This window comes from Channa argus, chromosome 3 (genome assembly GCF_033026475.1).
Source record: "Channa argus isolate prfri chromosome 3, Channa argus male v1.0, whole genome shotgun sequence".
NCBI lineage: Eukaryota > Metazoa > Chordata > Actinopteri > Anabantiformes > Channidae > Channa > Channa argus.
Window position 1 is genome coordinate 214,822 of NC_090199.1, and position 27,976 is coordinate 242,797.

At 42.4% G+C, this 27,976-nt stretch overlaps 3 protein-coding genes across 11 annotated transcripts in view; 2 read left to right on the top strand and 1 right to left on the bottom strand.

The window, feature by feature from the left end:
* Window positions 1-1,857, top strand: zgc:110222 (uncharacterized protein LOC550336 homolog). The gene is made up of 3 exons (XM_067497049.1): window positions 1-199; window positions 652-912; window positions 987-1,857. The coding sequence occupies exons 1-3, from the start codon at window positions 16-18 to the stop codon at window positions 1,193-1,195; spliced, it is 654 nt and encodes a 217-aa protein (XP_067353150.1). The 5' UTR covers window positions 1-15; the 3' UTR covers window positions 1,196-1,857.
* Window positions 1,475-21,043, bottom strand: alg13 (ALG13 UDP-N-acetylglucosaminyltransferase subunit). Of its 6 annotated transcripts, none has more exons than XM_067496983.1 (26): window positions 19,164-19,396; window positions 18,759-18,903; window positions 16,634-16,717; window positions 15,597-15,647; window positions 15,472-15,518; window positions 15,277-15,349; window positions 15,111-15,192; window positions 14,845-15,010; window positions 13,618-13,681; window positions 13,331-13,448; window positions 12,090-12,154; window positions 11,868-11,968; window positions 11,662-11,747; window positions 11,290-11,557; window positions 10,846-10,953; window positions 8,200-8,347; window positions 7,126-7,297; window positions 6,966-7,001; window positions 6,308-6,363; window positions 5,857-5,922; window positions 5,459-5,585; window positions 4,661-4,780; window positions 4,534-4,574; window positions 3,463-3,577; window positions 2,816-2,917; window positions 1,475-2,454 (listed from the first exon to the last, which is right to left on the bottom strand). In XM_067496983.1, the coding sequence occupies exons 3-26, from the start codon at window positions 16,661-16,663 to the stop codon at window positions 2,081-2,083; spliced, it is 2,616 nt and encodes an 871-aa protein (XP_067353084.1). In that variant the 5' UTR covers window positions 16,664-16,717; window positions 18,759-18,903; window positions 19,164-19,396; the 3' UTR covers window positions 1,475-2,080. The 6 variants fall into 6 exon arrangements, with proteins under 6 accessions (XP_067353084.1, XP_067353085.1, XP_067353086.1 ...); XM_067496984.1 differs by lacking the exon at window positions 19,164-19,396 and adding an exon at window positions 19,027-19,125; XM_067496985.1 differs by lacking the exons at window positions 18,759-18,903; window positions 19,164-19,396 and adding an exon at window positions 20,904-21,043.
* aars2 (alanyl-tRNA synthetase 2, mitochondrial (putative)) overlaps window positions 20,921-27,976 on the top strand; it is a 17,743-nt gene continuing 10,687 nt past the window's right edge. For all 4 annotated transcript variants that reach the window (XR_010913835.1, XR_010913836.1, XM_067496972.1 and 1 more), the window contains exons 1-13: window positions 20,921-21,139; window positions 23,222-23,410; window positions 23,492-23,637; window positions 25,170-25,361; window positions 25,495-25,639; window positions 25,749-25,894; window positions 25,983-26,091; window positions 26,311-26,349; window positions 26,554-26,668; window positions 26,992-27,119; window positions 27,402-27,540; window positions 27,620-27,789; window positions 27,863-27,976. Coding sequence is in view for 2 of the 4 variants with exons in the window: in XM_067496972.1 (XP_067353073.1) it covers window positions 20,921-21,139; window positions 23,222-23,410; window positions 23,492-23,637; window positions 25,170-25,361; window positions 25,495-25,639; window positions 25,749-25,894; window positions 25,983-26,091; window positions 26,311-26,349; window positions 26,554-26,668; window positions 26,992-27,119; window positions 27,402-27,540; window positions 27,620-27,789; window positions 27,863-27,976 (1,851 nt within the window). In the remaining 2 variants the exon portion in view is untranslated. The remainder of the gene's footprint in view (window positions 21,140-23,221; window positions 23,411-23,491; window positions 23,638-25,169; window positions 25,362-25,494; window positions 25,640-25,748; window positions 25,895-25,982; window positions 26,092-26,310; window positions 26,350-26,553; window positions 26,669-26,991; window positions 27,120-27,401; window positions 27,541-27,619; window positions 27,790-27,862) is intronic.

The following is a 27,976-nucleotide window of genomic DNA, read 5'->3' on the forward strand; positions in this document are numbered from 1 at the left end:
GATCCTCCTCATCCAATGTTTTTGTGTGTAAATATCCTTTTACCAACATCTCCAGTCCTGCGGGGGGCAGAACAAGGCGAGGGTTGTGGTCCGCACACAGATTCACATGAAGAAGAATCGAAGCCGTTTACAAAGCAGGAAAAAGAAACCACGCGCAGGGTCTGGACCGGACTGATCTATGAATCTGCGTTGTTAAACCGTGAGTTATCAATCAACACAGTTTTCATGTTTATAGACACAGTTTCCTCATTAACGATCTGAAATCTTCAGCTGACAGAAAACACACACACACCAGTGCTGCTTATGTTCACAGAAGCAGTTGTGCTAATACTTGGTTGTTGGACCTGAGAGTCAAAGCGAGTGATTTCCTGTACGTGATAAACGATTTCTCCAGCTGTGTATTAGTACACCAGAATATTGTGTGTTGTGGTAACTATAATACCACTAACCCTGGCAGTGTGTAGTTTAGTAGAGAACTGCTCGAGCTCTTTATAGCAGAAAGTTCTGAGCGGTCCAACAGTTTCTTGCACGAATGTCCTCAAACATTAAAATGTAGAAAATAAATGATGGTTAAGATAGATAGGTGAAATTTCCCTTTGACTGGAGAAACTTACCTGTTTAATGTCATGTGTGGGTGCGCTTGTTTTGCAGACATGTCGGTACAGATGTGGTGCCTGTCGTTCCGGCAACCGTACGCCGGTCTGGTCCTCGATGGGGTGAAGACACTGGAGAGCCGGTGGAGGCCCCTGCTAGCCCCACTGGAGAACCAGACCCTGGCAGTCCACATAGCCCACCGCGACTGGGAGGGGAAGGAGTGGCGTACGATGCTGAGCGGCCTGCTGGGCATGAACGACGCTCAGATCCAAGCGCTCCTGCAATCAGGGGAGCGGTTTGGCCGTGGCGTGGTGGCAGGTAGGTTTTATTTTCTTCAGATATTTCTGAAGGATTCCATGAAGGCATCACCTGTGTAAATTAATCTCTCTGAGGATTGGTGGATGTGGGTGGGACCAGGCCGTGCCCTGCCAACCCAGATTCAGAGGAGCTACGACACCTGGAGCGTTCGGCTGTTCTGGTTGGGCTGCAGGAGAAACACCTGACTCATCTGTCCAACCCTCGCTGGCTAAAGGAGCCGTTGTGCACTCGTGGAGATCGTGACCTCTGGACTGTGGATATTCCTGTTGAACTGTTCCCCTGACAACACAAGATAATTTATAGTTGACCAGATACGGTTTCACAACGTTTTAAAGCCTTTAATTAAAAACATGAAAACTCCAAAAAGCATAAATGACATCTGTGCTCCAGCAACAAACCAACAGAGCAGAGCCTAAGGTAAGGCTCTGTTGATTGGCTAGATTACTCCCGTTTATTTCTAGTTCATACCTTCAAACCTTGGAGTCAGAACATATTCTGATAAGTAGCTGAACCTTTTCAGTGAAGAATTGAACATGTACAAAACAGAACAGAGTCACGTGTCTGCTGGTGAAGAACAACTTTATTCACCGGAAACAAAAACACCGTCACCAGTTTAAACATCTATATATAAAATATAGTTAAACATAAATACATCCCCTCATCGAGTGATAGGGACTGACCACACTGTCTGAAGCCCCGCCCTCATCTTTCATTGGCTGATACCAAGAAGTTATTGACAAACTTTTTAAACACAAATCACTGGTGTTTCTCAGTTGACTCTAGAGCCACTGCTCCACACCTATGGCAACTTCTCACAGTAATGAACTGTAAATTAGTTAAAGTTACAATTTTTAAACATCTGAAACAGGAAATTGTTTTGAGGCATGTCTGAGGTATTTTCCATTTGTAAATAAAGACTTTTCACCTGTTTAAAAAAAAAAAAAATCCACTCTCTTCCATTGTTTTCAATGCAATGCCAAAATGCTGAAACAAAAACCAAAAGCAACAACGTAAAATGTAAGTTCCCCCCAACATTTAACAAATTTAAATTTTTAAGTTCAGGCCTTTAGTTTTTCCTTAGGCCATCAGGAAACGTTTGTTATTTGGAGATTTTTAACATTGGCTATTGAAAACTAAAGATGTTGTTTGTTGTGAGCCAACATGCATGTTAGATGGTGGGAGGCATATAGTGTGTGGCTGCGTGGTGAGGGGGTGGGGCTGTGATGTAACCGACTACGTGGGTGGGGTTTGGGGTCGGGCAGTACATTCGTGGGGCACCCGTCTGGAGCGCCCCCCAGTGGGTGGAGGCGGGGAGGCAGTGGTAGGTGGAGTGATGAGAAAGGTGAGCAGGATGAGGATGAGGAGCATGAGGAAGAGGTGGGGGAGGGACAGAAGCCAGATAGGCAGTTGGTGGTGGGGCTTCATATGGCAGGTGCAGCAGCGCTGGAGGGGGGAGGGGCCCCTGATCCTGATACAGAAGAGATGAGGGAGGGGCAGCTGTGGGGGTGAGGCCAATTGTGGAGGAACCTTCTGTTGAGGGGCCTGTGAAGGGGGCAGAAGACAAATACAAACAATTAGTTCATTGGACAGAGTTCTGAGCTAAGCATAGTACAGCATTACCAAACCATTAGTAAATGACCCTGCTGTTTGCAGGTCGAGCAGCTTTGATTTAACACAAAGCTGCTGTCAGTATCTGATAAAGTGCAATGAGGTAGTTTTCATCTGGCTGTTTTACATGTTGCAGCTAAAGCTGTTGTATAGAGGCAACCAACCAGGGCTCCTTGCAGAAATTCAGTTCAATCTCTTAGCTGACATGAGCAGGTGAGCTGCCATTTCTGGATTTCTTAGTTTACATCAATAAACCTTAACATTTGAAACAGTTGTGTGCATCATCAGCACTGACCGTTGCTGTGTCCGTCTATCTGTGAGTCTCCCGCCCTTATGGATTCCGAGTAGGAGGAAGAGGGCTGATGGGAGTTCCGACCTGTTTCAGGGTAGGACTGGGCTGTGGGCCAAAAACCAGGACTGGATCAGTTTGCAGCAAAGAAAAGGCAGTGATTTGCAAATCTCAACCCATATTTTAATCACAATAGAACATAAACATATCAGATGCTTAAAGTGAGACAATGGTGCTGGAAGGGTTGCAGCAGGCAGGGCATCCGGCATAAAAAACATGCCAAATCAACGTGTGGAACCAGTTCCACAGTGGCGACCCCTGAAGGGACAAGCCAAAAACTGTTGCTTTTTGAATATTAAAATGTGCTCATTTATTCAAAGCTACACTCTGTATTTTACTGTTCCGAACAGCAACCTGTTGATTTCTTGAATACACTCAATATGAAAATGATACTGTGTCATTATACATGAATGTTCAAATCTAAATCTTCAATAGTTGTGAAGTTGTTTGCTGTTAGCACTTTTTATTTTAGCTTTACACATCATCCCAGCTTCTTTGAAATGGGGGGGGGGGGGGGGGGGGTTTGTTATATTCTCCCATTCTTTCTCAGCAGTCTGTCCTGACCTCCAGCAGCTGATCAGAGGCCGTCTTACCATGCAGAGGGTGCTCCGTGCTCAGGTAGGGGGAGTAGTGTTGGTAGGTGTAGGGAGCCTCTGGTGAAGTTGGGGGGTATGCCTGCTGCTGCTGCCAACAGCTCTGATGATACCACTGAGAAGGGGGGAGGGGGACATCAAATTCAATCACAGCTGATATTTAATGAAACTTTCTGCTTTTCAGTCACAATCTGTTACTTTACAGAGACTCCACTTTATTAGGAACATACTACAAGTCTCACTGAGCAAGTTTGTAGATCACTGACTTTGAATACCGCTTTATTTTCCTGTGATCTTGTTTTTAGCCCTAAACACAAGAAAAAAACAAAACAAAACTACAAGATATTCTACAAGAACTTAACCTAAAAGCACTGATTAGGGGGAAAAGTCCAAATAGATTATAGAGATTATAGACAAGCCAAAAACTGTTGCTCTTTGAATATCAAGATGTGCTCATTTATTCAAAGCTACACTCTGCATTTTACTGTTCCAAACAACAGCAACCTGTTTATTTCTTCAATACACTCAATATTGGCACTGAAATTTATTGTAACAGAGTGTTCGCTTTTTAAATTGAAGATTAAGGAATCCCGATTATCATCGGATTATAGCAGATTATAAATAGAAAAACATTTGGAAAGTTGTTCGTGGGTCTTATATCTACAGTTCACACTGATCCACCACTTGAACCAGATTGTGTATCTGAAAAGAATTCAGAAAAACTTGCACTTGCTTATCTTATTACCAATTTGTGTATTGGTCAGGTTAAAGACTTCTGTGAAGGACGCTAGTGTGTCCTCTTCATCTGTCCTCAAACGTCCCTTATTTCTCAGACTGAAATAAGTGGCTCTAACATGTAGATCAAAAACAATCATCCTTGTCACAAAATAGCTGTCAATGTTATAAACACATTTCTATTTGGCACATTTAAACCTTCATAGTTTTTTTAGTTTAATGTTTGTCGTCTTCTAAAAAGGTGACAGTATTGACTCAGCTGACTACAAGTCATGTCAAAATTTAGACATCATGCAAAACTTCTGTCACTGGTCTGATCCAGCAGGAGACTCTTACCTGGACTCCTAAATTGAAGTAATATTGGAGGACTCTGCAGTCTGCACGCAAACACACAGTAACATCAGTAATTAATCTGAGCAGTGCTGGGAGTCTGACAGAAGATTACAACTGCTTGATCTCTGACCTCGGGGTAAATCGTTGCCGTTTGGGTCATAGGAGTAAGGAGGCGGAGCTACCAAGGTGCACAGAGTTTCGCCCAACTCATTAACCAACCAGGGAGAGGTGGTGGGGATCGCCAAAGCAACTGAACACACAACATGACATTTATTGAGACCTTGAGAAAACTGCAACAAGAGCTGTAATGCACTGTGGCAATTTAATAATAGTCCATTTAATATTAATGACAGGTTTGAATTTGACCATTTACAGAAGCCGAGAATGGCCATGGAGGCCTCTTTTTTGTGCACACATGATTAACTCATGATAAGAGGGTAATTGTTGACTGGTCACCTGCTGCTAATTAAGCACCACAGTAAGGGGGGGGTGGTCAGGGGATTGTATATAAAAACTTAACCACTAAAAAGGTAAAACAGTAACATAGTCTTGTGGAACATCAGTCTATATTCACTGTTGAACCAAAATTACAATTACACAAACTTTCAAGGATAAGGCATGAGTTTTGATATCCAGAAGCAGCGACACTTGTTTGGATTTTGCTAAATTATCTTGTATCAAGAAAACAAATAAATAAAATTTTGTAAAAAATATAAACGGCAATCAGTAAATCACTAGCAAGCATTCATGGCTGTTCCCAGCTTCAGTATTTATTAGAATGTTTAGATTCTCTGCTGTATTAGCTGTTATACAGTAAACCAGTTATGTTGAACTTGTGTCTGCAGCATCAGCACATTCCTCAATACATTATCAAACTTTAATATTCACTGATTAAGAGTAGCCGTTTGGTGTATGTGTTTCTGTGTACCTGGGCGTGTTTGTGTGTGCGCAGTTGCTGGTAGGTGAGTTGCTGCAGGTACACGTGATGATGGAGAGGAGGGTGAGGAGGAGGAAGACGAGGGTGAAGAACAAATCACAGCTAATGGCTTCACCACCTGAAACAAACGACAAACCAGTAACATCAGTGACTCTAAAGAATCACTGAAGGCAACGAGTCTTTATGAGATTCCTGGTGATGCATGCAGAAGATGCATGCATAAAACCTGATTAATCAATTAATTGTAATAATTCTTTAGTGTAAAGGCAACTTTTACCATGAAAGAACAGAGCTTTTTGTAGCTTTATAGTTGAGGGATCAGGATCAATGGGCAGAGAAGACCATTCAGGGCACTCACATACAGAAATCAGACAAATGTGTGCTTTTACCTGCTGTGTGTAGTTATAGTTTATGTCTGGTCTCGGAGAGTCAGCAGTACCTTCTTCCTGCTCTTCCTTTCACAGTAAGACAACAAAAAGTCTGACATTACTGCTCACATGACCTAACCATCACATCTTCAAACCAAACTCATCTTTGACCAGTACTGTACAACAGTATTAGTTGTAAATAGAAAATCTGTCATTACCCTTTACAAACCAAACGTATGCTGTATATTGACAATACACCACTGGTTGTCCACAATGTTCTCAGGATTGTTCCATCTTCTAAATATCAAATCATTTTAGATAGCACTCAAAATATAAAATAACTGCATCTGCAGAGAGTTACCTGCTTTCCTCAGGTAATAACTGTCTAAAAACTAAAAACTCATTTTATAAAAATACTTCAACCAGGATATCTGCAGGGACTGTGAGACCTGGCAGCTCAGAGGTGTGTTACCTGGTTGGTGTTGGGCTCAGCAGCAGAGTAAACTCCTGAAGTCTGGTAGCTCTGATCTGAAACAGTTTAATCTTAAAGTCACTTACTGTTATCAGAAGCTGATGTGAACAGTTAAATCTTTGAGACCAAAGATACAAACGTGTTGAGCTACGCAAGATGAAGTCCTTGTTGTTCTTAAACAGTTCACAGTTTTGTCCTTCCTCTGAGTAATCCTAAGGTCAGACCTGGTTTTATTTTTGCCTTTCAGTGCAGAAAGCACCAGTACACATCACTCCACAGATGTCATGGTTGCTTATTGTTGTGGTCATGAACTATTTTTAATGGGGCTATATTGCCTCACCTTCATTGATGTGACAGAGCATACAGAATTTGTTCCCCACCCTTGTACAACTGTACTGGTACGTTGAGGTAAATTGCCACTTCTATAGCGCTTTTATCTAAGTGTTTACAATGTTGATTCTCATTTACCAATTGTCACACACGGCGGTGGCTGTCATGCAAAGTGCTTATCTGACCCACTGGGACCAAATTGGGGTTAAGGGTCTGCCCAAGGACATTTCGACATGTAGCTTGGACCGTGATGACTGCCTTAACAACAGAGCTATAGGAGTCATCATTTGTGTCTCTGTACCTGCACACAGCCCGTTTGATTACTCACCCTGAGGGCTGTAGATGTACTCCTCTGTGTACTCAGCTGACAGAAAAACAAAAGAAAAACGTCACTTCCCCTTTACACACAAAATGTATTTCCAATATTCAAATTCTATTTATTTTACTTTAACCTCAAATTATCATGTAAAGGCTAAAGTGCTCCTCACTCTGGTCTTCCATGGTGCTTGTGTCCTCCTGGTCCTCCTCTGATGAGCAGACTGGAGTATTTCCAGGTGGGGGGGCTGAGGGAATGGGCCCTGATGCTCTCCGAACTCTGTAGGTGGGTCCAGGTGGAGGGGGTGGGGCTCCCATATTGGGGGGTGGAGCCACTGCAGGGCCCTGTGTAAAAAGGCAGACTCAGTGGGTACATTGTAGTTCTGTCATGAAAAACCTGCAGATTTCTTGTTTTGGTCTGAATCACTCTTTTCAGCTGTTGTGTCTGATGTCATGCAAACCATCACAGAGTCTCACTGAACAGTTAAATTGTCAGGTAGAGATGGATGATCTCTACCTGTCAAAGCACTCCAGGCCAAACATTTACTTCAGAGATCAATGAAAATTATAGTAATTCCTCTTGTAAGGACCAAACAGCAGCAACAATCACTTGTGATTATTGTATTTAAAAAAAAAAAAAAAAAAAATACATAAAAATATAAAAAAAAAAATAATTGTTGGCTTGCCTCTACATATTTGTATATTCTGGACTTTGTTTTGTAAAGTTCCTTGAGATTACTTTCTTGTGAATTGACGCTATATAAATAAATTTTAATTGAAAACTGGATAAAGTTATGCGCTGTAAATACTTTGTAGATGCACTGTATAAAACCCTGGTTGCCGCAGTATTTCTTTTGGCAAAACATACAAGTTTTCCTGTTCTTGGGGCTTTGTGGGTATGTCCCGTCCTCAGGTGTGTGCTGCTTCCAGATTGTGAGACTAGAAGTCTGTGACAGTTGATGAAAGGGTGTTTAAATATGAACTGTCTAGTCTTTGAATGTCTTCAGGTGGGTCCTCACTACTATCTGGATGAGCAGTGTCTACCAGTATCTCTTGTCAGCTTAAATGTGCGGTGGATTATCAAGGATTTTACAGCCTAGCAAATCCAACTAGGAGCATAAAAGTTTAGTACTTGTATCGGTACTTGGTTCCTGTTACTAAGTCTGGAAAGTAGTATGGGGACATTCAAACCTCACTCTTTATGGTTTGTGCTTTTGTATTTCATCATGTGGTTCTTGTTTTCTTACCGCCAGTGGAGGGAAGACAGTGTCATTGCCATCATCCAGTTGGTAGTACGCGATGGCTGTGTCCAGATCGGGTGGCTCCTCCACTGCCTCAGTGAAACTGAACTGACACTCTTTGTTTAGAGCCGCTGCCAGCTGACGACGGCTACGACTGAACACACAGAAGTGAAGATAGTCACAGGCAAAACTGTACTCTTACACCCTCAGCATTCTACAACAACAATCACCACACAGCTGTTCTGAAAGGCTTTTTCAGCAGCTGGAACATCAGGGTTGGGAAATAGTTGCTTGAGCCATCTACATCAGTCGGTTCAGTGGTCGTACAGAAAGAATCCTGACATCTATCTTTTCTAAACTGCAGTAATTTCAAAGGAGTAAGGCGTGTTTGTAGGCGGAACAATAAGAGGAAAGGCAAGAGTGTACGACTGACAGTAGGGAATGAAAAGAATATCAGACAGGTTGATGAGTCTGAAGCTGGAAATCGAAGGCGTGATGTTCAATGTTAGTGGTTAAGCCCCACAGGTAGGATGTGCATTCGAAGAGAAGTAGAAATTCTGCAGTGAGTTAGATTTTATGCAGAGCATCCCCAGAGGTTAGAGAGTGGCGATTGGTGCAGATTTCAATGGACATGTTGGTGAAGGGAAGAGAGGTGATGAGAATGTGTTGGACAGGTTTGGTCATTAGGACAGGAATGCAGAAGGACAGATGGTGATAGACTTTGCAAAGAGGATGGAAATGTCTGTAGTGAACACTTTCTTCTAGAAGAGGCAGGAACATAGGGTGACATAAGAGCTGAGATAGAAGCACTCAGGTGGACTACATCTAATGCAGTCATTGTAATCTGAAAGCTCAGCGACTGCATAGTATTGGTAGGGGCGTGTGTAGCCAGACAACACAGGATATTGGTGTGTAAAATCGACGCTGGTGGTGAGAAAGATGAAGAGGACTAAGGCAGAGCAGAGGACGAAGTGGCAGAAGTTTAAAAGGTTGAATGTTGTGTAGTTTTCAGGGAGGAACTTAGACAGGAGGTGCTTCCAGATGACTTGAACACTAAAGCTAACCTGTCTCGGGAAAAAGGAAAGTGTACAGGAAGACTTGGTGGAACAAGGAGGTTCAGGAGTGTATACAGGGAAGGAGGTTAGCTAAGAAGAAGTGGGACACAGAAGAGTAGACAGGAATTCGAGGGGATGCAGCGTAAGGTGAAGGTAGAGGTGGCAAAGGCCAAGCAAAGAGTATATGAGGACTTGTATGTTAGGTTGGACACTAAAGAGGAAGAGGTGAATTTGTACATGTTGGCCAGACAAAGAGAGAGATGGGAAGGATGTGAAGCAGGTTAGTGTGATTAAAGATAAGGACGGAAATGTATTGACAGGTGCCAGGTGTGTGATGGGAAGATGGAAGGAGAACTTTGAAGAGTTGATGAAGAGTAGTGGAAGCTAGGCTAAGGGCAGAGGTGAACATTTGTGAGCAGCAATCTGGTTTAATGCCTAGAAAGAGTACAACAGATGCAGTATTTGCTTTGAGGATGCTGATGGAGAAATAAAGAGAAGGTCATAGGGAGTTGCATTGTGTCTTCGTAGATTCAGAGAAAGCGTAAGACAGGGTGCGGAGAGAGGAGCTGTGGTATTGTATGAGGAAGTCTGGAGTGGCAAAGAAGTATGTTAGAGTGGAGCAGGACATGTATGAGAGCTGTAAGACCACGGTGAGGTGTGCTGTAGGTTTGACAGGAGGTCAAGGTGGAGGTGGGTCTGCATCAAGGATCGGCTCTGAGCCCCTTCTTGTTTGCTCTGGTGATGGATTATGATGTTTGCATCATAGTCCATAGTTTGATGACATTGTGATTTGTAGCAAGAGTAAGGAGCAGTTGGAGGAAAATCTAGAGAGGTGGAGGTCTGCTCTGGAAAACAGAGGACTGAAGCTTAGCCGCAGTAAGACAGAATACATGTGGGTGAATGAGAGGGAACCAGGTGGAACTGTAGGTTACAGGGAGCACAGGTGAAGATGGTGCCGGACTTTAAGTGCTTAGGGTCAAAGGTTTAGAGCAACGGAGAGTGTGGAAAAGAGGTGTAGAAGCATGTGCAAGCAGGTTGGAACGGGTGGAGAAAAGTGTCAGGTGTGCTGTGTGATAGAAGAGTATCAGCGAGAATGAAAGGAAAGGTGTTCAAGACGGTGGTGGCACCAGCGATTGTGTTCGGCTTAGAGGCCATGGCACTGAAGATAAGACAGGAGAAAGCTGGAGGTAGCAGAGCTTAAGATGTTGAGGTTCTATTTGGGAGTTACAAGGATGGACAGGATCAGGAATGAGGAGATCAGAGAGACAGATCATGTTAGATGTTTTGGAGATACAATATATCGGTAGAAGGATGCTGAGGTTGGAGTTGCTGCAGTGTAAATCTAGCTTCAGGGGTGGTAGCAAGTCATTTTGAACTACCAGCCTAATTCATATCACATATCAAATGAAACAGTAATCCTGTTAAAACAATGTAACTCTGTTTTGAAGAAACCAACACACACACACACACACCATTCACCAGTGATGAACCTGAACTTAGGTGACAGATTTATTCCAAGTAAGTGGAAACTTTGTTGATGGATGCATGTTGACTGAGAGACATGTCGTTTTTTTAAACAATAATATTTGCTGTTTACCGTGACCTGAAAGCATAGTTCTCATAGTCGTGGTAATATCGCCTCCCAGGATGGTAATAGGTCAGCTGTGGACCAATCAGGTGACGGTTCAGAAAACGAGTAGAGCTTCTGACACAAATCCACACATACAAGAAGGGGGAAACAAACAAAACAAAAAAAAAGAAAAAGAGAGAGATCAGTATTTTGGAAAATAAAAGTAATTATTTTGTGTTTAACTTTAATTTAGTCATTTTTTTTATTAAAAAGGTCAGTTTTGTCAAGGCCACTGTGGGTCAGACCTGGCATTCTGTTTTCTATTACAATAAACAGTAATTACAGGATTTGGACAGTTGGCCACCAATCCAAGAAAAGCATTTGAATGAAAACTGGCCCTGTTGAAAGTGTAGTAAAACTGTTTGTTGTTCTCTACAAAGACTGAGCAGTAACAGACTGATGAAGTCTCACCTGGAGGTCCCATAGCGAGGTGGTCTGGCTGCAGAGGGATGGTGGTGTGGGGGAGTGTATGGGTCATAGGCCATGGCTCCAGGTGATGGAGGAGGTGGTGGGCGAGGGTGCCCTGCTGGCTGGAAACGTGGGGGCAGAGAGGACGGAGCAGGGCTTCCGTATGAAGAGGTCGGTGCCATCAGCAGCTCTGCCCCCTTCACTCCACTGCTGCCACGAGACTTCCTGAAGTAACGATGGCGAGGGTGGCGCTGACCACGAGAATCTGAGTCTGGGAGAGAGAGACAGGCAGCACATCGGTCAGCGGAGTGCTTAAAAAAAAAAATTTAAAAAAATACACTTTAGAGAGCAGCAGACAGAAAACTGTAAACATACCCAGTTCTCCTTTTCTACTGGGAGCTGCCACGTTCCAGGCAGGAACTGGATTCACTGGTTTTAAATCAGTGAGGGGAACCAGGTGTCTGAGAGTGCAACATTAGCAGTAAACTGTAGTTAAAAAGTGCCAACTCACAGACCAACTTTCCTTCTCAGTATCTGATCAGTTTCACACTTGTGTCTAAAGTTCAGGTTGTGTGTTTTACTTCTCTCCAAGCTCCTCAATGAAGACTGTCACTGCTGCAGAGTGTGTTCCTACTTCTTGGATGAAGGCATTGTAGTACTTGCCCTTTGGTTCCAGACGTACCTGAAAGCAAGTACACACACCTGGGCCTGAAAAAAACATTGATTTTAACCGTCTTTGATTACAGCAGCCATACTGAATCAAATCTAAATGAAGGTGTTAAAGTATTGATGTGTTTTGTTACCTGACACTTGTCTCCAAGGAAGTACTGCCTCCCTGCAAACACCATATAGTCCGTCTTCTGCATCTCTGTCAGCCACACACAGCAAAAGATTACTTCATATTTACATTTAGCTGACGCTTTTATCCAAAGCGACTTACAAGTGAGGTACAAGGCAAGTGTTCACAGTTCATGAGATACAAGTGCAAGAGAGCAGAAAGGTTTTTTTTTTTTTTTTTTTTTTTAAGAGATTTAAGTGCATAGGAAGATGCGGAAGAGTTCAGTTTTCAGCAGTTTTTTGAATATTGGGAGAGAGTCAGCTGAGCGTTCAGCGTTTGGTAGCTCGTTCCACCATCGTGGGATCATTGCGCTGAACAGTTTTGCTGGGTGTCTTCTATGCGGTGCTGTTCTATATTACTAAGCGGCCATGATGGTAATCAGATTACATACTTATGGGTAATCTAGTAATGTCAGTTTACAACCCATAAGGAATTTCACCAGTAGGCCTTAGGCAGTGTTACATTTCACTCGAGAGCTGCAGCCTAAATTTACACCTGGAACATCAGTTAGAAAGTTTAACAAGTTGGTTTCACAAGCATTAAATATGTCTTTTTTCTCGTCTTTGCGTAACCAGTTTTGCATCAAATCACAAAGACAAACACAAGACTCTGACATATTACAAAAACACAATTTAAGATGATAAAACCTGCAAAGACCAGGGCATCATTCTTTGTAGATGGGTTAATGATCAGCTAGTATCTGTATTCCTGATCATTTGACCTGATCCCAAATCTGCAGGTTCCTCAAACCCAGGTTTATCTACTTGTCCCAGCAACAGATTCACAGCTCCAGAGCAGGTTTGTCTAGTTTGTTTGAACAAGATAATCTCTCGGATTTAAACTGTGTTAGACCAGGAAGTCCCTCCTACTGTGTATGTCCTTACAGAGCAATCCACCAAACTCAATCTGATGCGAGTTTACAACAACATAAAAAGGTCTATTTATTAAGGTGTGGGTCTCCCTACACCGTCAGGTTTGAGGAGGTTCCAGGAGCGATGATAGCATGTGGACCCGATGCAGGATTACTCATTAGATTCTAGACCTATTTAGTGACATTTGATGTTATAGGGCCCTCCCCATTATGCTGTATTCTATAAGAATTAAACTAAGTTCTTCTGTTGCATGACAAAAACACAAATTAGCTTAAAACAGAGTTTGGTAAAAATCCTACAAACAAACTTCAGTATTGCGTTTTATGTGAGTTACCTTTGCAGGTGTCCTGCCACACATCAAACTCCAGGTTTCTGTAAACTTCTCCGTCCAGAGACTTCATGACTTTGTAGGGAAGACAGAGTCTGGAGGGTGGGTGGGTGTCAGCAGCAGGCTAAACAATGAAAAGACTTCCACTGATTATTGTCTATCACACATTTGCATTCAGGGGGACAAGCAAGCAACATCAACATGTCACTCACAGCAAGCACGTCCAGGATTATCTTTTTCAGTAAAGGTACTTTTAATCACCCCAACCCCATCTTTCTCCAGCCCCCTCCCACCTTTAGATCATCATTCACGCCTCGGGGTTTCTCCTCAGCAGCTCCACACGACTCCACCTCATCCCTGCAGTATAAAACAAACTCTTGTCAGCAGGGGTGGATTTGGTTGCCCCAGACGATAACAAAAAAACAAACAAGTTCTTCTTTGTAGTAGATTGTGATGGAAAATAAAGTATGATTAAGTTATTGCATTTTACTTAGTTATAATGGCAACTTGTACTCTTGCACTTTGTGTCAGTTATTTTCTAACAGCAGAATATCCCACACTATAGTCACTTCATGCTCACAGGTGCTTATCAAAATGCTGAAAAGGGAAAAGGTTTCCATAAAAGGAGAAAAGGGCTGGGGGCAGTAGCCTGAGGGTGAAGAATGTTCTGCCCAGCAACAGAAAGTTATAAAACTAATGTGTAATTTATGAAGTTTAGAACTGCATAGAATAGAGAACTGAAACTCTGTCGATGTTCTTCTCTCTTGCAAGATAATAAAACCCTAAAAGATGTCCTGGATGTTGAAGCTTCTTTACTGATTACACTTGAGGTGTCCAAGACCAGAAATTGTCATTTTTGCCATGACATAGATAAATAATCCTCCATAGACTCCTGAACTTCACTATAGTATTATGCAGAAGGCTAGTCTATGATACATTTATAGGAATAATTCTACTAATACAGCTAGGATGCTAGTGTTCAACAAATGTATGAATAAAAGATGCAAAGTTGAAACCAAATTTACAGAGCTATATCCCATTTAACCACAGCTAAAGTAGTGTTAAAATTATTAAGAAGCCAAAGGTTTTAAGAGACAAACTGGGTTTTCGTCTGCATTGTCCCAGTTAATAAAAGCTCACAAAATCTAGTTTTGATGCGTGGGTGAGAAACTAATGGTGAACCTATGCAATAGTTGTTATTTTAACTGAAGCCTGGAAAAGTACTTGTGATATCTGTGCAGCAGGAGGTCAGAGCTCACTTACCTCAGGTCACATCAAAAGATAGTGGCTTTTACAACCCCCCCCCCCCCCCCCAAAAATAAAATAAAAATAAGATTATTCACAACCCGTGGCACATGTTATTCTAGGGAAGAGTATGAATGTTAAAATAAATCAGTAAAAAGCATTTATGTGTACCGTATCAAAATATTGTATACAAAGTTTTTAGGCCCCCTTTCAGGTTGGGGGTCCCAGGCAGTTGCCTACTTGACCTAATGGTATGCACGGTTTAATGTATTTACCTTTGTCCTCTGTCCTCAGGAGTATCGTAGCCGATGTCCACGTCACTACACACTGATGGACTGTTTCTATAGCGACGGCTACCAACCCTGAAGGCTTCCATAGCCTGGCACAACTCAGCCTCCTCATACCCAAACACATGAGTGTAGAGCAGCTCATAAAGCAATGCTACACACACACAAATTTAGTATTGACACACAAAAGTCAACAATATCAGTAATAACACAATGATATCGATTAGCAGTATCGATCACAGATCAGTACTCACACTGACAGAGGGCGGCGGTGGCAGGGTAACTCCTCGGGTAAACTATGTCATAGTGACCATTGATCGAGCAACACAGTGTCACCTAGGCAACAAAGGACACCGAGTCAGCAGCAGCCAATCACATGCACTTGATGTCATGTGACCTGCTGCCATTTTTCTCCTTTACCTTGTCTACAAAATCTTCTTCAGAGATCAAGGTAGCTGGTTTCCCTGGGTAACGATAGATCAGGAAGCAGCGCCTAAAACAAAACACACGCTTCAGATGTCACATCCACCAATACTCCCTGTGACGTCAAAAAAACAAACAAAAAAACCCTCACCTTTAAAATTAATGTCAGTAACCATGGTAAACATGTCTCACCTGTAGAGCTGAGAGAGAGCCTTGATCTCCACCTGACCCACTGTCTCCTAAACAAATACACAGATAACAACTTTTCACAGATAACAGTTCAGCTGACTGAAAGGTGAAAGGTCACAGCCACTCACCTTTGGGTCCTCTAGACGCTCCAGGTATTTCTCAAACGAGCCTTCGACAAACTGGAAAAGAAGAGCCGTTTATTGGCTGGGTATTGTGAGCTACCAGACAGTAACAGTTGCTAACTAGCTGACAGCTGGTAAAGAACTGCCAACTGGTCAATGTGAATGAAATGTTTTAGCTTCTCAAATCCTGCTAAAAACACAGACTGCCAAACTACTGTGGATGGGTCACAGTCAAGGCCACAGTCAAGGCCACTTGAAGAGACTGACCCTTTGTCAAATGGTCTCAGTTTGGTTCTTCAGTTTATGGCAGCAGTGATTGTTTTACCCAAAGCAGCAGGTGACAGGTAAAAGTCAGGTTAAATGTCAAAACACATGACAAAAGGTTCTGTTCTTGTTCACAAACCAGTGTGTTCAGGAACCACCAGGTGTTCAAGGATGCAATGACTGTGCAGAAGTTAAAAATTTTTAAAGTCTCAGTAATAAGTACAAAACAATCATTTGTGCCATTAAATCGAAGAAACGTTGCGCGATTGTAGGGTTTCTGGAAGCCTGAAGTGTGTTGTTCTTTAGTTGAGCAGTGGGATCTTTTTTTTAATTCATCTATACAACTGCTTTACTTGTAACGTATGGGTGTATTAGTATGGCTCTAGATGCCCATGTTTTTGGAAACAAAACGTTAGCTGCATGTCTAAGATCTCCTTAGTCCTTTGCAGAGACCTTTTGCTCAGGAAGCCTCTCCTGACGGTGAGCAGCTTCTTGACACTGGTGCCTGTAAATATTTATTACGCTGTCACCATGGTTCCTATTCAGATCTGTGTAGGATCTGGTTCTCACCGAGAGTCCAAATCCTAGCTTCCCAAACAAGTTATTTTTGGTTTAAATGTTTAGAACTTGTTTAGCTAACAGGAACAGAACCAGTCTCTGTGGTGAACTCACTGGTCCCTGAAGTGTTCATGTTCAGGTAATGGATCTAACAGTACACCTTTCAATTCCAGCTAATAACAAAGATCACAGACCTTGTTAGTTTACAGTGGGGAACTCACCGGCTCAAAGTTGCATCTGTTGGCTCTCATGAAGTTGGCACAGTCCTGACGGATCTTCTGATGGTAGTTCTGAGAGTAATACAGCTACAAAAACCAGTTCAGAGGATTAGGGTATGTCACACTTTAAAGTACACCACTGCCTTTTATTCACTACATACACAATTTATTAGATAAAACATTCATTAACATGTTAATTAATTATTATATTAATTAACAAAGTAATTGCTTTGTCTAGTTTACAGTCAAAAATTTAATGAAGCAGAAAATATTTTCTATCTGGGAAGCTGAAAAGTTCAATGATCTGTTGGTGAAACAGTTTAAACCAGCTGACCTCTATTTTAAACATACAGATAATGAGGCCATTCAGTTCAGCTGATCCACAAGAACTAGCATCAGGTCAGTTACATGTGACATCATCGCTTTGAGTGCCAATAAGTAGAAAAGCGCTATTCAAGTGCTGACCATTTACACCACCTGAATCATCAACACAGGTGATGACAATGACACAGTGCAACAACTTGTTTCAGTCAAAAGATAAAAAATAAAAACTAACAAACTACATAACCACACGAGACAGCCACGCTGCTTCACTGGTATCCTGTTTCTTCAGGCTAAAATGTTGGCGCCACATTTCTAAGAGATGATTCCCCCAAATAGTCTGAATCCCCATAATTCCACAGGAGATCTTGCACATGCTCAGTTGAATCCTGTTAACTTCAGACTCCTGCACAAAGTTACTGCCTTACTTAATCTTTGGTGGAATGTAACAATTAGTGCAGTTTTAAAAGAACAAGGTTTCAAACTGGTCAGTGCTCGCTCTGACTAACTGGAGTCTGCATCTTTTAAATTTACAGGCTTCTGAAAAATGTCACTCTCTCCCCAGTGGTTTTTTGCTTTTTTGTTGATTTTCTGATCACTGGGTTCCTTCACTAGTTGTGAATGGATTTAACTTTGAAGGAAAGTTGTCTGTATGTTTACAGTTCCAAGTTTTCAGACAAGTTGTTTTATGAAATTAACTCCCAGTCTGTGTTTGGATTACATTTGTTCATATGATTCACTTCAGTGATTCTTCAGTTAACATTTCAGACATTGTGGATTTGTTCCTGCCAACATGGATTGTGTTGGTTTTTATCTACATTCTTTTGAGAGACAAGTAATGGGTTAAATGTCTTCCACAGATTCCCTCTGACATCCTGAAGGCTATAACATCAATTAACAACAGCTGATGAGGGGAAGTTGGAAATATATTTGGTCTGTGTTTCTTTCAGCTATTTAAGAAACAAATGTTAGTGTAACAAAGATTAGGATAATGGTTATGTTTTATGCTTTGTATTAACTTCCCTTTTTCATGCATGTGATCTAGTTTAGACATGTGATTTAGCATACAATGTGAAACCTTGTGTAATTGTCACTCTACCGCTCTATCCCCGGCATTGGAGCTGTGTGTTTTCCAGTGTGCAGCTACTGGTCCTACCAACTTGCCTGATGTTTTGTTTTTTTTGCCCTTTTCTTTTCTCTCACCACTTTCCACTCACCCCAACCAGTCAAGGCATATGGCCGCCCACCCTGAGCCTTGTTCTGGTGGAGGTTTTTTCCTCTTCACTGTTGACTAAGGCTTGCTCAAGGGGGAATTGTTGGGTTTTTCCTCAACACATCTTGATAGTCTTGACTACATTATGTTAAGTGCCTTTACATGAATTTGTTGTGAATTTACACCATATAAATAAAGTTGAATTGAAATGCTCCTACAATTCAAAGTCCCACAGAACAATTACTTTGTACTGTTTCACTGTGTGACCACAAATAAAAAGCTGTAGACCACAAATTGCTGTAATAAGGCTGATAAAGAAGAATGGATGTAGCACACTTTAGCTCCTTTGTGTATTGTAGACAGAAATAGGGCGGTAAACTGACTTACAGTATAGTTGTGTTCTGGTAGAAAACCTTAAAGAGGCTCAGTAAGAGGCAAAGAGATTCTTAAGTTTCTTTTAAAAACTATTCCCTTAACGTGCTCGTAGTTTACATGAGTATTTCCGTGGTACTTTGACTTCTTAGTCCACTCCATGCATTTCAAGCTTTAGTCACTTTAATATACTAATACAGAGGATGAAGCATTTGTCAGTACCTAAAGTGGTAAAACCAGTTGCACCGTTTAGCTGCTGAAGAAACCGGATTTCTGTGCCGTTCACCTTGTGTCTAAAGCTCCTGGACAGGACTCGGTGGTCTGGTGCCAACATGAACTGCTGCACGGCCTCTCATCAAGTGAGGAGCTGGACACACAAACTGAACCGTGTCAACAAGAAACTGATTCGGGTTCACTCTGATGGTAAATGTTGCTATGTTTTACACCAAATTCGTGAACGACGGGGCTGAAAAATAAAAAGTTAACCCACCATGATGTTTACATATTAGTGTGTACTTCACGTTCCTATGGGGTTTCTCGTGCACTCTGGTGAAGCCCAACACAGCTCCTGTCTCCATCTCCAAACCTGCACCTCCCGACCTGTCCCCACTCCCTGACCCGGCTCACCTGTTCTGACACGGCTCGGAACAGACTGGACGCGTCCCGGGCCACCATCTTCCTATAGAGCCCCAAACTGGACAGGTACTCGTCCATGTTGACGAAGTATTTCTTAAGGCCTTTCTGCATCCCGCCGCCGGTAAAGTGCCACAACATCCGCGTGAAAGTTGCTACAACCGGGCACAGTTCGGCTCCAACAGCACGAGCCACTACCGCCTGCGCTGCCAGGTGAGTTTAATCAGGTCTTATGAGCGGGTGGGGCCCCTCACAGTTGCTGGGGCCTTCACGGACCCACCGGGACTCGGACATGTCACGATCAGAGACAAAGTACTGCTAACGCTTAGAACCAAACTTTAATCAGTTCACTAACTTATTTAAAGTCCACAAATCAGATACTCAAGTAACAAGTAACTAATGCCATGTAGAGGTAACGCATGAATTCATGTTGTTCAGCAAAGGGAAGTAACTAAGTACAGCTACAAAGGATAAGTCCAAGTTACACTGAACTTTACTTGAAGCCCACATACATAACACCAATGGCTGAACAAATACTCTGATTATGTACTTCATCAGTCAAAGTGTAACGCCTTTTGGCTTAATCCTTCACTTGTCACCATAGTGGAACATGTTCCACAAGTTGATTTGGCATTAGTTTCTATGCCAGAATCCCATCCTGCCCCAACCATCCCATTTTATCCAGGCCCCAGACCAGGACCAAGGTGGCCCTTGGTGGCTGGGCATCCCAACCCAATGCTCTACAACTGAGCTACTAGGCCCTTATTATGTACTTCATCAGTACCTCCTCAGAAACTTCTCTACCCTTTAAATAAGGCCGGGCCTCCCAGACCAACACCTGAGTGTCATCACAATGATTCACACACCTGGCTCCGACTTCCTCTGCTACCTGTCCAAGACCAGTGGAATTTTTGTCCTATTTTAACTTGCTTCTCTTTATGTAGTTGTAAGAAGGATCTGCAAATCTGATCCTTTTTGAAAATCTAATATTTTTTTTATCATATCTTAGCAAAAACAGTAAAGTATAAGGTCACACTGCAGACCACTGATGCTGTGAAGTCTCCAGGCTGCAGCTGAACTGACTGCTACCATCACAATCCAGGGGGAGATGGAACAGTGACTCACTCCAAATAGGTTTGTCAGGAGTGAGGACAGAAGTAAATGACTGGACTCTGAGAACCTTGGATAATCCCACTATTGACCCTCCTGTGGCCAACAATAACAACCCCCACCACCCTGCCAAGTGGCTCCAACACCATCAGCATATGTTTAGAGAAAGCACAGCTGGACCAGCGGGAAAAAAACTTGTCCTGTCCCAGTGCTGGAGCCTGAGGAATAAGGCGCATGTAGCTGGGAGGTTGCAGCTCTGACCGCCTTTTGACATTGCAAGTAGTATTTTTACTTTACTTTAGTGTTGGATTTGGCAATTTGAATAGTTATTCTGGCCATGTAAATTAATAGTTGAAACAGTTTGTAGTTTAATCTTTTATAACTTCAGTTTGATGTTGAATTACGTTATTGATGATATAATCAATAAGTTCTGTTATGAATAGCTTGACCTGTAGACAGGAGAACTTCTCGGTTCGACCAGCAGGTGGCAGTAAACCTCATTCTACAACACTCAATTAAAAAGGAGGAAGAAGAGGTCACAGTGCCCACACGCACAGTAACTCCGCACAGACCCCGATAGGGTCGATAGGGTACTGATTTCGCTCGGTTCTGTCAGAGTCTTACCCGACTTTCTCATCCACATGATTAGGCTGATCCTCAGGAGCGGGGCGCCGGGCTTCGCATATGCACGCTCAGCTCACTCCTTCGTCGGCTCTGCTCCGGAGCTGCCCGCTGTCCGTGTTCGGAGCACCTTCCTAGACTTCTTCCGAGAGAAGCACGGACACCTGCTGGTCCCGTCCTCCCCCGTCCGGCCCAGAGGAGACCCCAGTCTGCTGTTCGTCAACGCAGGCATGAACCAGGTCAGTTTAAAGCCAGTCGGGTCCGTCCTGGTTCGACCCGGTCTGTGGGACCAAGCTAGTTGTCTTTAGCTAACATTTCAAAATAAGAGTCATGTGAATGCTGCAGACTACAGGTCCTTTAGAGTTGATGCGGTCCATACGGTTACCGAGCTGTTGGTGTTTTTATTTTAAATAATATACAAATATACACGAAATATTACAATAATATAACCATTACACTGGTTTTTATTTTCCTCGGAAACACAAACATTTACAGTTATATTCCGTACAAAAGGTTAAAACAAGACAATAAGAGGCTTGAGCCATCAACTTTAGTCACATGAAGTGGATGCTTTTAATCTCTTTGTGTGTTTTCCACCTCAGTTAGATGTATCTCAAAACAGCTGTATGTTACGACCTAAAAATCTACCAACTTTAGATAGTTTATACAACTGTAATGGGCAAATGTAGAGGCATAATTTATACATGAAAATCTTGTGAATTATTTAATTAAGTTTCCAAATCCAGCAGTTTAAATGCCTACTGTCTACTGATGAGGAGGAGTGTAGTGTGACGCACAAATGTCATCACTATGCATGCGACAAGTCCTGTGGGACAGGCCAATGTGTAAACAAACCAAGGAATGTAAATGTTGAGCACATCAGTCAACATTAATTTGATCCAGAGAGAATCTTTTTCAATACCATAAGTTGTGATTTATAATATGATGATGAATTTAAAGGAAAAAGTAAAGTTTAAATTAAATAAGATAAAGTTTTAGCCATTATTCTTTTTAAAAGCAGTAACCTGAATATGAATTTCAGCAATGTGACACATGTTTTAAGTCAAATTAAAAACACTATATACTAGTGTGATGGCTGTGCCAGGAGCATGGCTGAGTGACCAAACAATGAAAGAGGTTATGAGATGTTATTCAGAATTAATAAGGGGAGGTGTAGCGTTATGTTTAGATAAATTGAATGGTAAAGCAATCCTAAATATGTTAGTTGTTCTACATTTACATTTAGTCATTTAGCAGATGCTTTTATCCAAAGTGACTTACAAGTGAGGTACAAGGCAGCAAAAATCTAAGTCATGGAGAAAAACATCAAAACAAAGTCCTATTAGAAAAGTCACATTTCACGAGATGCAAGTGCAAGAAAGCACAGAAAGGAACCTGACACGTTCTTTGTATGGAGAGAGAGTGTGGATGTAGTTTAGTAGAGTGCAGATACCTGGGTGTCCACCTGGACAGTAAACTGGACTTGTCCATTAATGCAGCATCAATATACAGGACAACATAGAGAAGACTGTATTTTCTAAGGAGACTAAGGTCCTTCAACATCTGCAGCACCATGCTGTGGATGTTTTGTGAGTCTGTGGTAGCCAGCTCCATCTTCAAGATTCAAACAACTTTATTGAACCCATAGGGAAATTGTGTTGCCTTGTTACAGCTGCTCTCCGCGTGAAAATTAGAAAGAGAGAAAAAATCTTTCACTAAACACAGACAATAGACAAGTAAGAGTACAATCTACTGATGAATAGGTAGGAAAAACCCCAGCTAGAGGAGTAAATGAAATAAAAACTGTACTATTTTTCAATTTTGACAATTTGCCTATTTAGTCCCCCTCTTTTTTACAGAAGGGGCATGAGTTGAACAGTTTAATGGCTACTGGGAGAAAGGATCTCCTGTGTTGTTCTGTGGAGCACTTGACTGTTATCAGTCTCTGGCTGAAAGTGCTCCTCCGTGCAGCCAGCACACAGTGGGGTGGGTGGAAGGGATTGTCCAGGATTGAAAGGAGTTTGGAAAACATTCTTTTCTCAACATGCAGAGGGTCCAGCTTTCCCCCGGAACAGAACCAGCCCTCCTTATTAGTATGTTCGTTACTGTCGGCTACCTTGATATTGCTTCCCCAGCAAACCATAGCATAGAAGAAGCCACAGGAGATCCCATCTCCCAGTGCCCATTAACATGTTCAAGTTTATTTCTTTCTTTTTCTACTTTTCACGTGGAGAGCAGCTGTAACAAGGCAACACAGTTTCCCCCTGGTGTCAATAAAGTTGTTTGAATCTTGAATCCTGCTTCCTGTTTGTGTGTTCTAGTTTAAGCCCATCTTCTTGGGGAGGGCTGACCCTCGCAGTGTCATGGCCTCTTACTACAGAGTGGTCAACAGTCAAAAGTGTGTCCGAGCTGGTGGTAAACACAACGACCTTGAGGACGTGGGCCGAGACGTCTATCACCACACCTTCTTCGAGATGCTGGGAAACTGGTCTTTTGGGGATTACTTCAAGGTCAGGAGGGGAAGGGGTATTGTGCTTCCAAAGAGGGGGTCTGTTAATGTGTCTTTTAATTGATATTTGTGTGCACCTCAGGAGGAGGCATGCTCAATGGCCTGGACCCTCCTCACTGAGCATTATGGAATACCTGCAGACAGGTTGTATGTGTCGTACTTTGCTGGAGATGCTGAATCGGGTCTACTGGCTGACAAAGAGACGAGAGACATCTGGTTAGACATTGGGTACGTCTCCAAGTACTTTGGTAAATCTGAGGTACTTTAAGTGTTTCTTCTTTACCATGGTTGTCTCTGGGCTGTAGTTTGTGTACAAATGAAACAATTTAAGGGTAAAAATGGGCAGAGCTGAAACAATGAGTGGATGCTTGATAAATAAGTTTATTTCTTATGCCCCAGGTCTAGGGGAACCTAGATATAACATAATGTACCTTCCCAATCGTCTCAATCCCAGGCAAAAATCAACTAGTGTTCAAAATGCAAATGGTAGAAATTTATTTGATGAGCAGTGACAACAACAAACAAAAGGCTCTAACAAAAACCCAACATTACCTCTCCAAACTAAACCACTTAATGAAAGACAGGTTGTATAACTCCTAACCTAAAACAGGAGAGAAATGATTATAATAAAACCTTAGGTCCTACCTGGTGGTCAATATTTACAGTGCAATAATTACACACTTATCAGACAAACTGCTAAATCTCTACATAAAACAATAGTTTTATTTTCACACAGCTCGCTAAGAAACAGTAACACAATGCTGGGTTAGTTGGGAGTGGCAGAGGTTGTCAGAGAGAGGCTTCTGTCATCTGGTTCCATCAGATTTTTGATTGGAAGTGAGACACTTTAAAAGTCTATAGTTTTTCATTGTTTTGGTGCTAAAATTAGTACTCTAATTGAATAGTATCTGCATACAACTGGAAGGATTTATCTTTGTACTAACTTATTAACTGCCAAAGATGAAGCATGTACAAGGGAAACAGAACTGGACCCAGAACAGAACTCTGGGGTATGCCACAAGACCTTCAGTTTGATAGTGCATAGTTTCAAACAGTAAGTAAAAAGAACAACTGTTCTATGTTGGTACTGAGAACTGATAATATAAAAACTAATTTGTTTAAGGCAGTTCTCATTTTAAAAAAGTTATATTACTGTTAATGATACAATAGGGGTTAATAATAAAAGCAATGTAAATCTTGGTTGCAGAGAGATTGTTTAATTTATAATTTTTATAATTTTTTTAAAATAATAATTTATTAATCCTCACAGTCCAAACACATACATGTTAGGTTAATTGGTGACTCTAAATTCTCTGTAGTTTTGAATGTGAGTGTGAATGGCTGTCTGTGTGTGTATGTCTCATTGTGTTGGCCCTAAGATAGACTGGAAACCTGTCTAAAGTCAGCTGACAGCTGGGATAGGCTATCCCCCCCACCCACATCTCTGAAAAGTATAAGGAAGACTTAAGGTTGAAAGTTAAGGGATTAATTAGTAGATTAAGATACAGTAGAAGGGACTTTAAGGACTCAATTATGCTTTAATGTCATCCATGCATGTAAAAATTACATGCCTGTGAGTACAAACTACTCACAGGCGCCATAATAATTTAGTGTTTGGGCATTTTTGTTGATGAACCAGAGCAGTGTGAAGACCTGGGTCTATGGGAAAGCCCTTCTAGTTACAGCCTTGTTAACAAATTGCAGCATTAGTATCTAACTAAATCAATGAATTTAGTCCTGATCCTCAATTTCTCCCTCAGGGTCTCCCCAGGTCGCCTCCTGCCGTTTGGTCTCAAGGAGAACTTCTGGGAGATGGGGGACATGGGCCCTTGTGGCCCCTGCACTGAGATCCACTATGACCATGTGGGGGGGCGAGATGCCTCAAAACTTGTCAATGCCAACAGTCCTGACGTGGTGGAGATCTGGAATCTGGTCTTCATGCAGTACAACAGGTACAAGCTCACACCTACACCAGTATAGTCTACGTTAAACAATTTCAGTTCAATGTTTAAGCCAGAAGAAACTAGTGCCATGAAGTAGCTCTACTGGTTGTACTGGTCAGCTCCCAGTATGCTTTGTTTTTAGGGAGGTGGACCGAAGTCTGCGGCTGCTACCCCAGTTTAGTGTGGATACTGGGTTGGGACTGGAGAGACTGGTAAGCGTTCTGCAGGGAAAGAGATCAAACTATGACACAGACCTTTTCACCCCCCTCCTGCGTGCTGTCCACCAGGTACTCACAGTCCACACACTACAAAAAATACACTATATACATTAAACACATGATATAGGTAGAGTCAGATATACAACATTTGGTGTCATGGTGATGTGTATGTCCTCAGAGGTCGAAGGTGGGGCCGTACAGTGGCAGGACAGGTGCGGACGACCATGGGATGGTGGACACGGCATACAGGGTGGTGGCTGACCATATCCGCACTTTATCAGTTTGCATTGCTGACGGAGTTTATCCAGGGATGTCAGGAGCTGAGTAAGTCATCCACCAATCAGCTGCCAGATCACATTTATTCACCAATCAGCTGTCAAATTAGCTCCTGTTTGTGTCTTTTGTGTGAAAGGTTGGTGTTGAGGAGGATTTTGCGGCGAGCTGTTCGGTTTTGTGTTGAGGTACTTAAGGCTCCTCAGGGAACTCTGGCCAACCTGGTTCCTGCGGTTGTCGACATCCTGGTAAAATGCATTTTTCATTATCCCTCTGACCAGGTCACCTGGAAACAGCTGTTGCATTGAATGAGGATATGATTTTTGACTTGTTGCTTTATGTGGTTTGATGTGATTTAACAGTAAAACCTCTTGAATTTTGCACATTTAGTGCTTTGTAGTTTCATATAGAACATTATTTCAAAGTTTCTGCCAAACAAACTGTTCCCCCCCTCCCCCTTCCCACAGGGTGATGTGTATCCGGAGCTCTACAGGGAGGCAGACAGGGTATGTGGTGTTTCAGAAATAAAACCAAAGTCGATCAGTGTCTTCAGATCACCTTATTATAGGGGATAAATTATTACCAGGTTTGAAATGGCAATATTTTTTTGTTAAATAACATAAATGAAGGTGATTAGTGTTGGGTTGATCATGTAGTAGGAAGTTGACATCAGCGGCTGTTGAGTGACAGGAAGTTGTTTTCTCCTGCAGATTGTGGACATCATTAACGAAAACGAAGCTCAGTTCTTGTCATCTCTGCAGCAGGGCACCAGGCTCATCCACCGCACACTCAACAAGATGGAAGACAAACATGGAGTCTTTCCTGGTCAGTCACTACAAATCCCATCAACCACCAGGGCACAAAACACGCTTGCCACTTACTGTTGATTCTTTCAGTCAAACCTCATAGTTTTCCCCAAAGATGGTTTAGTTTGTGATCACATCTCTCTGGAACACTTTAAACCATTTTTATTTTTATTTCTTTATTACGTTTTATATTTTTTAATTACTATTGCCATGTTTTACATCTTAACACATGTCAGAAACTTTAAGACAAAACACTTTAATAGATTTAAACTAAATTAAGACGTTCCAGTCGGAATCCTCAGTATTTCTCACAGTGACACTGTGTGTTGGTATGTGTATCAGCGTCAGTGGCCTGGTCTCTGCATAGGGACCTGGGTTTCCCTTTGGACCTGGTGGACCTGATGTTGGAGGAACAAGGGGTTCATGTGGATCAGCAGGAACTGGACAAACTGAAGGCCAATAACCAGAAGGTTAAGTGATTTAACAAGTCTGGTGCTTGCCATGTGTTGGTCTTGTAACAGAAGGAGGAGGTTTTGTTTTATTTGTGTTTAAACAACAGGAGATGTGTAAAATAATGATTGTGAGCGTTTTTATTGTGAACAGGTCATAAGACTTGGTAGGTAGGGGGCTTTTGTAGACTTTTATTGTGAAGCAGAAAGAAGGCTTTTGAACGATATCTGTTGTTTTTTTGTTTGAGTCCTGAGATTGCACAGGTAACAGATGATGTCATCACACAGCTGTCTACCTTTCAGGTGTGCTCTGACCAGCAGAGAGGTCCTGAGTCTCTGCTAATGATGGATGTTGTCAGCTTAGCGGAGCTGCAGCGGCTTGGGGTTCCTCACACTGACGACAGCCTCAAATACCAGTACACACTCGAAAGGGACCAATATGGTATAGATTCCTACCTGCATGGGTAATACAGTTGGACCCTCTGTGTTCACACAGATGACCTCTAACCTCTGTCCCTCAGTGTTCCCAGCATACCATGCAACAGTCCTGGCTCTGTATGATGGCCAGACTCTGGTGTCAGAAGTCGTTGAGGGTCAACGCTGTGGGGTCATCCTGGACCAGACTTGCTTCTACCATGAGCAAGGGGGGCAGTCACATGACCAGGGCTACTTTACCCGGGATGGACTGCAGGTCAGCTGACACAGAAAATGCATCATGGTACCTGCTGTGAGATATCTGACTCAAAGTGTGTCCTCTCTCTCAGGATGTGCTGTATTCTGTGGAAGCTGTGGTACAGGCAGGGGGATACGTGGTCCACCAGGTTTTTGTAGCCGACACCCTAAAGACTGGAGACCAGGTTCAGCTATGTCTAGACCAG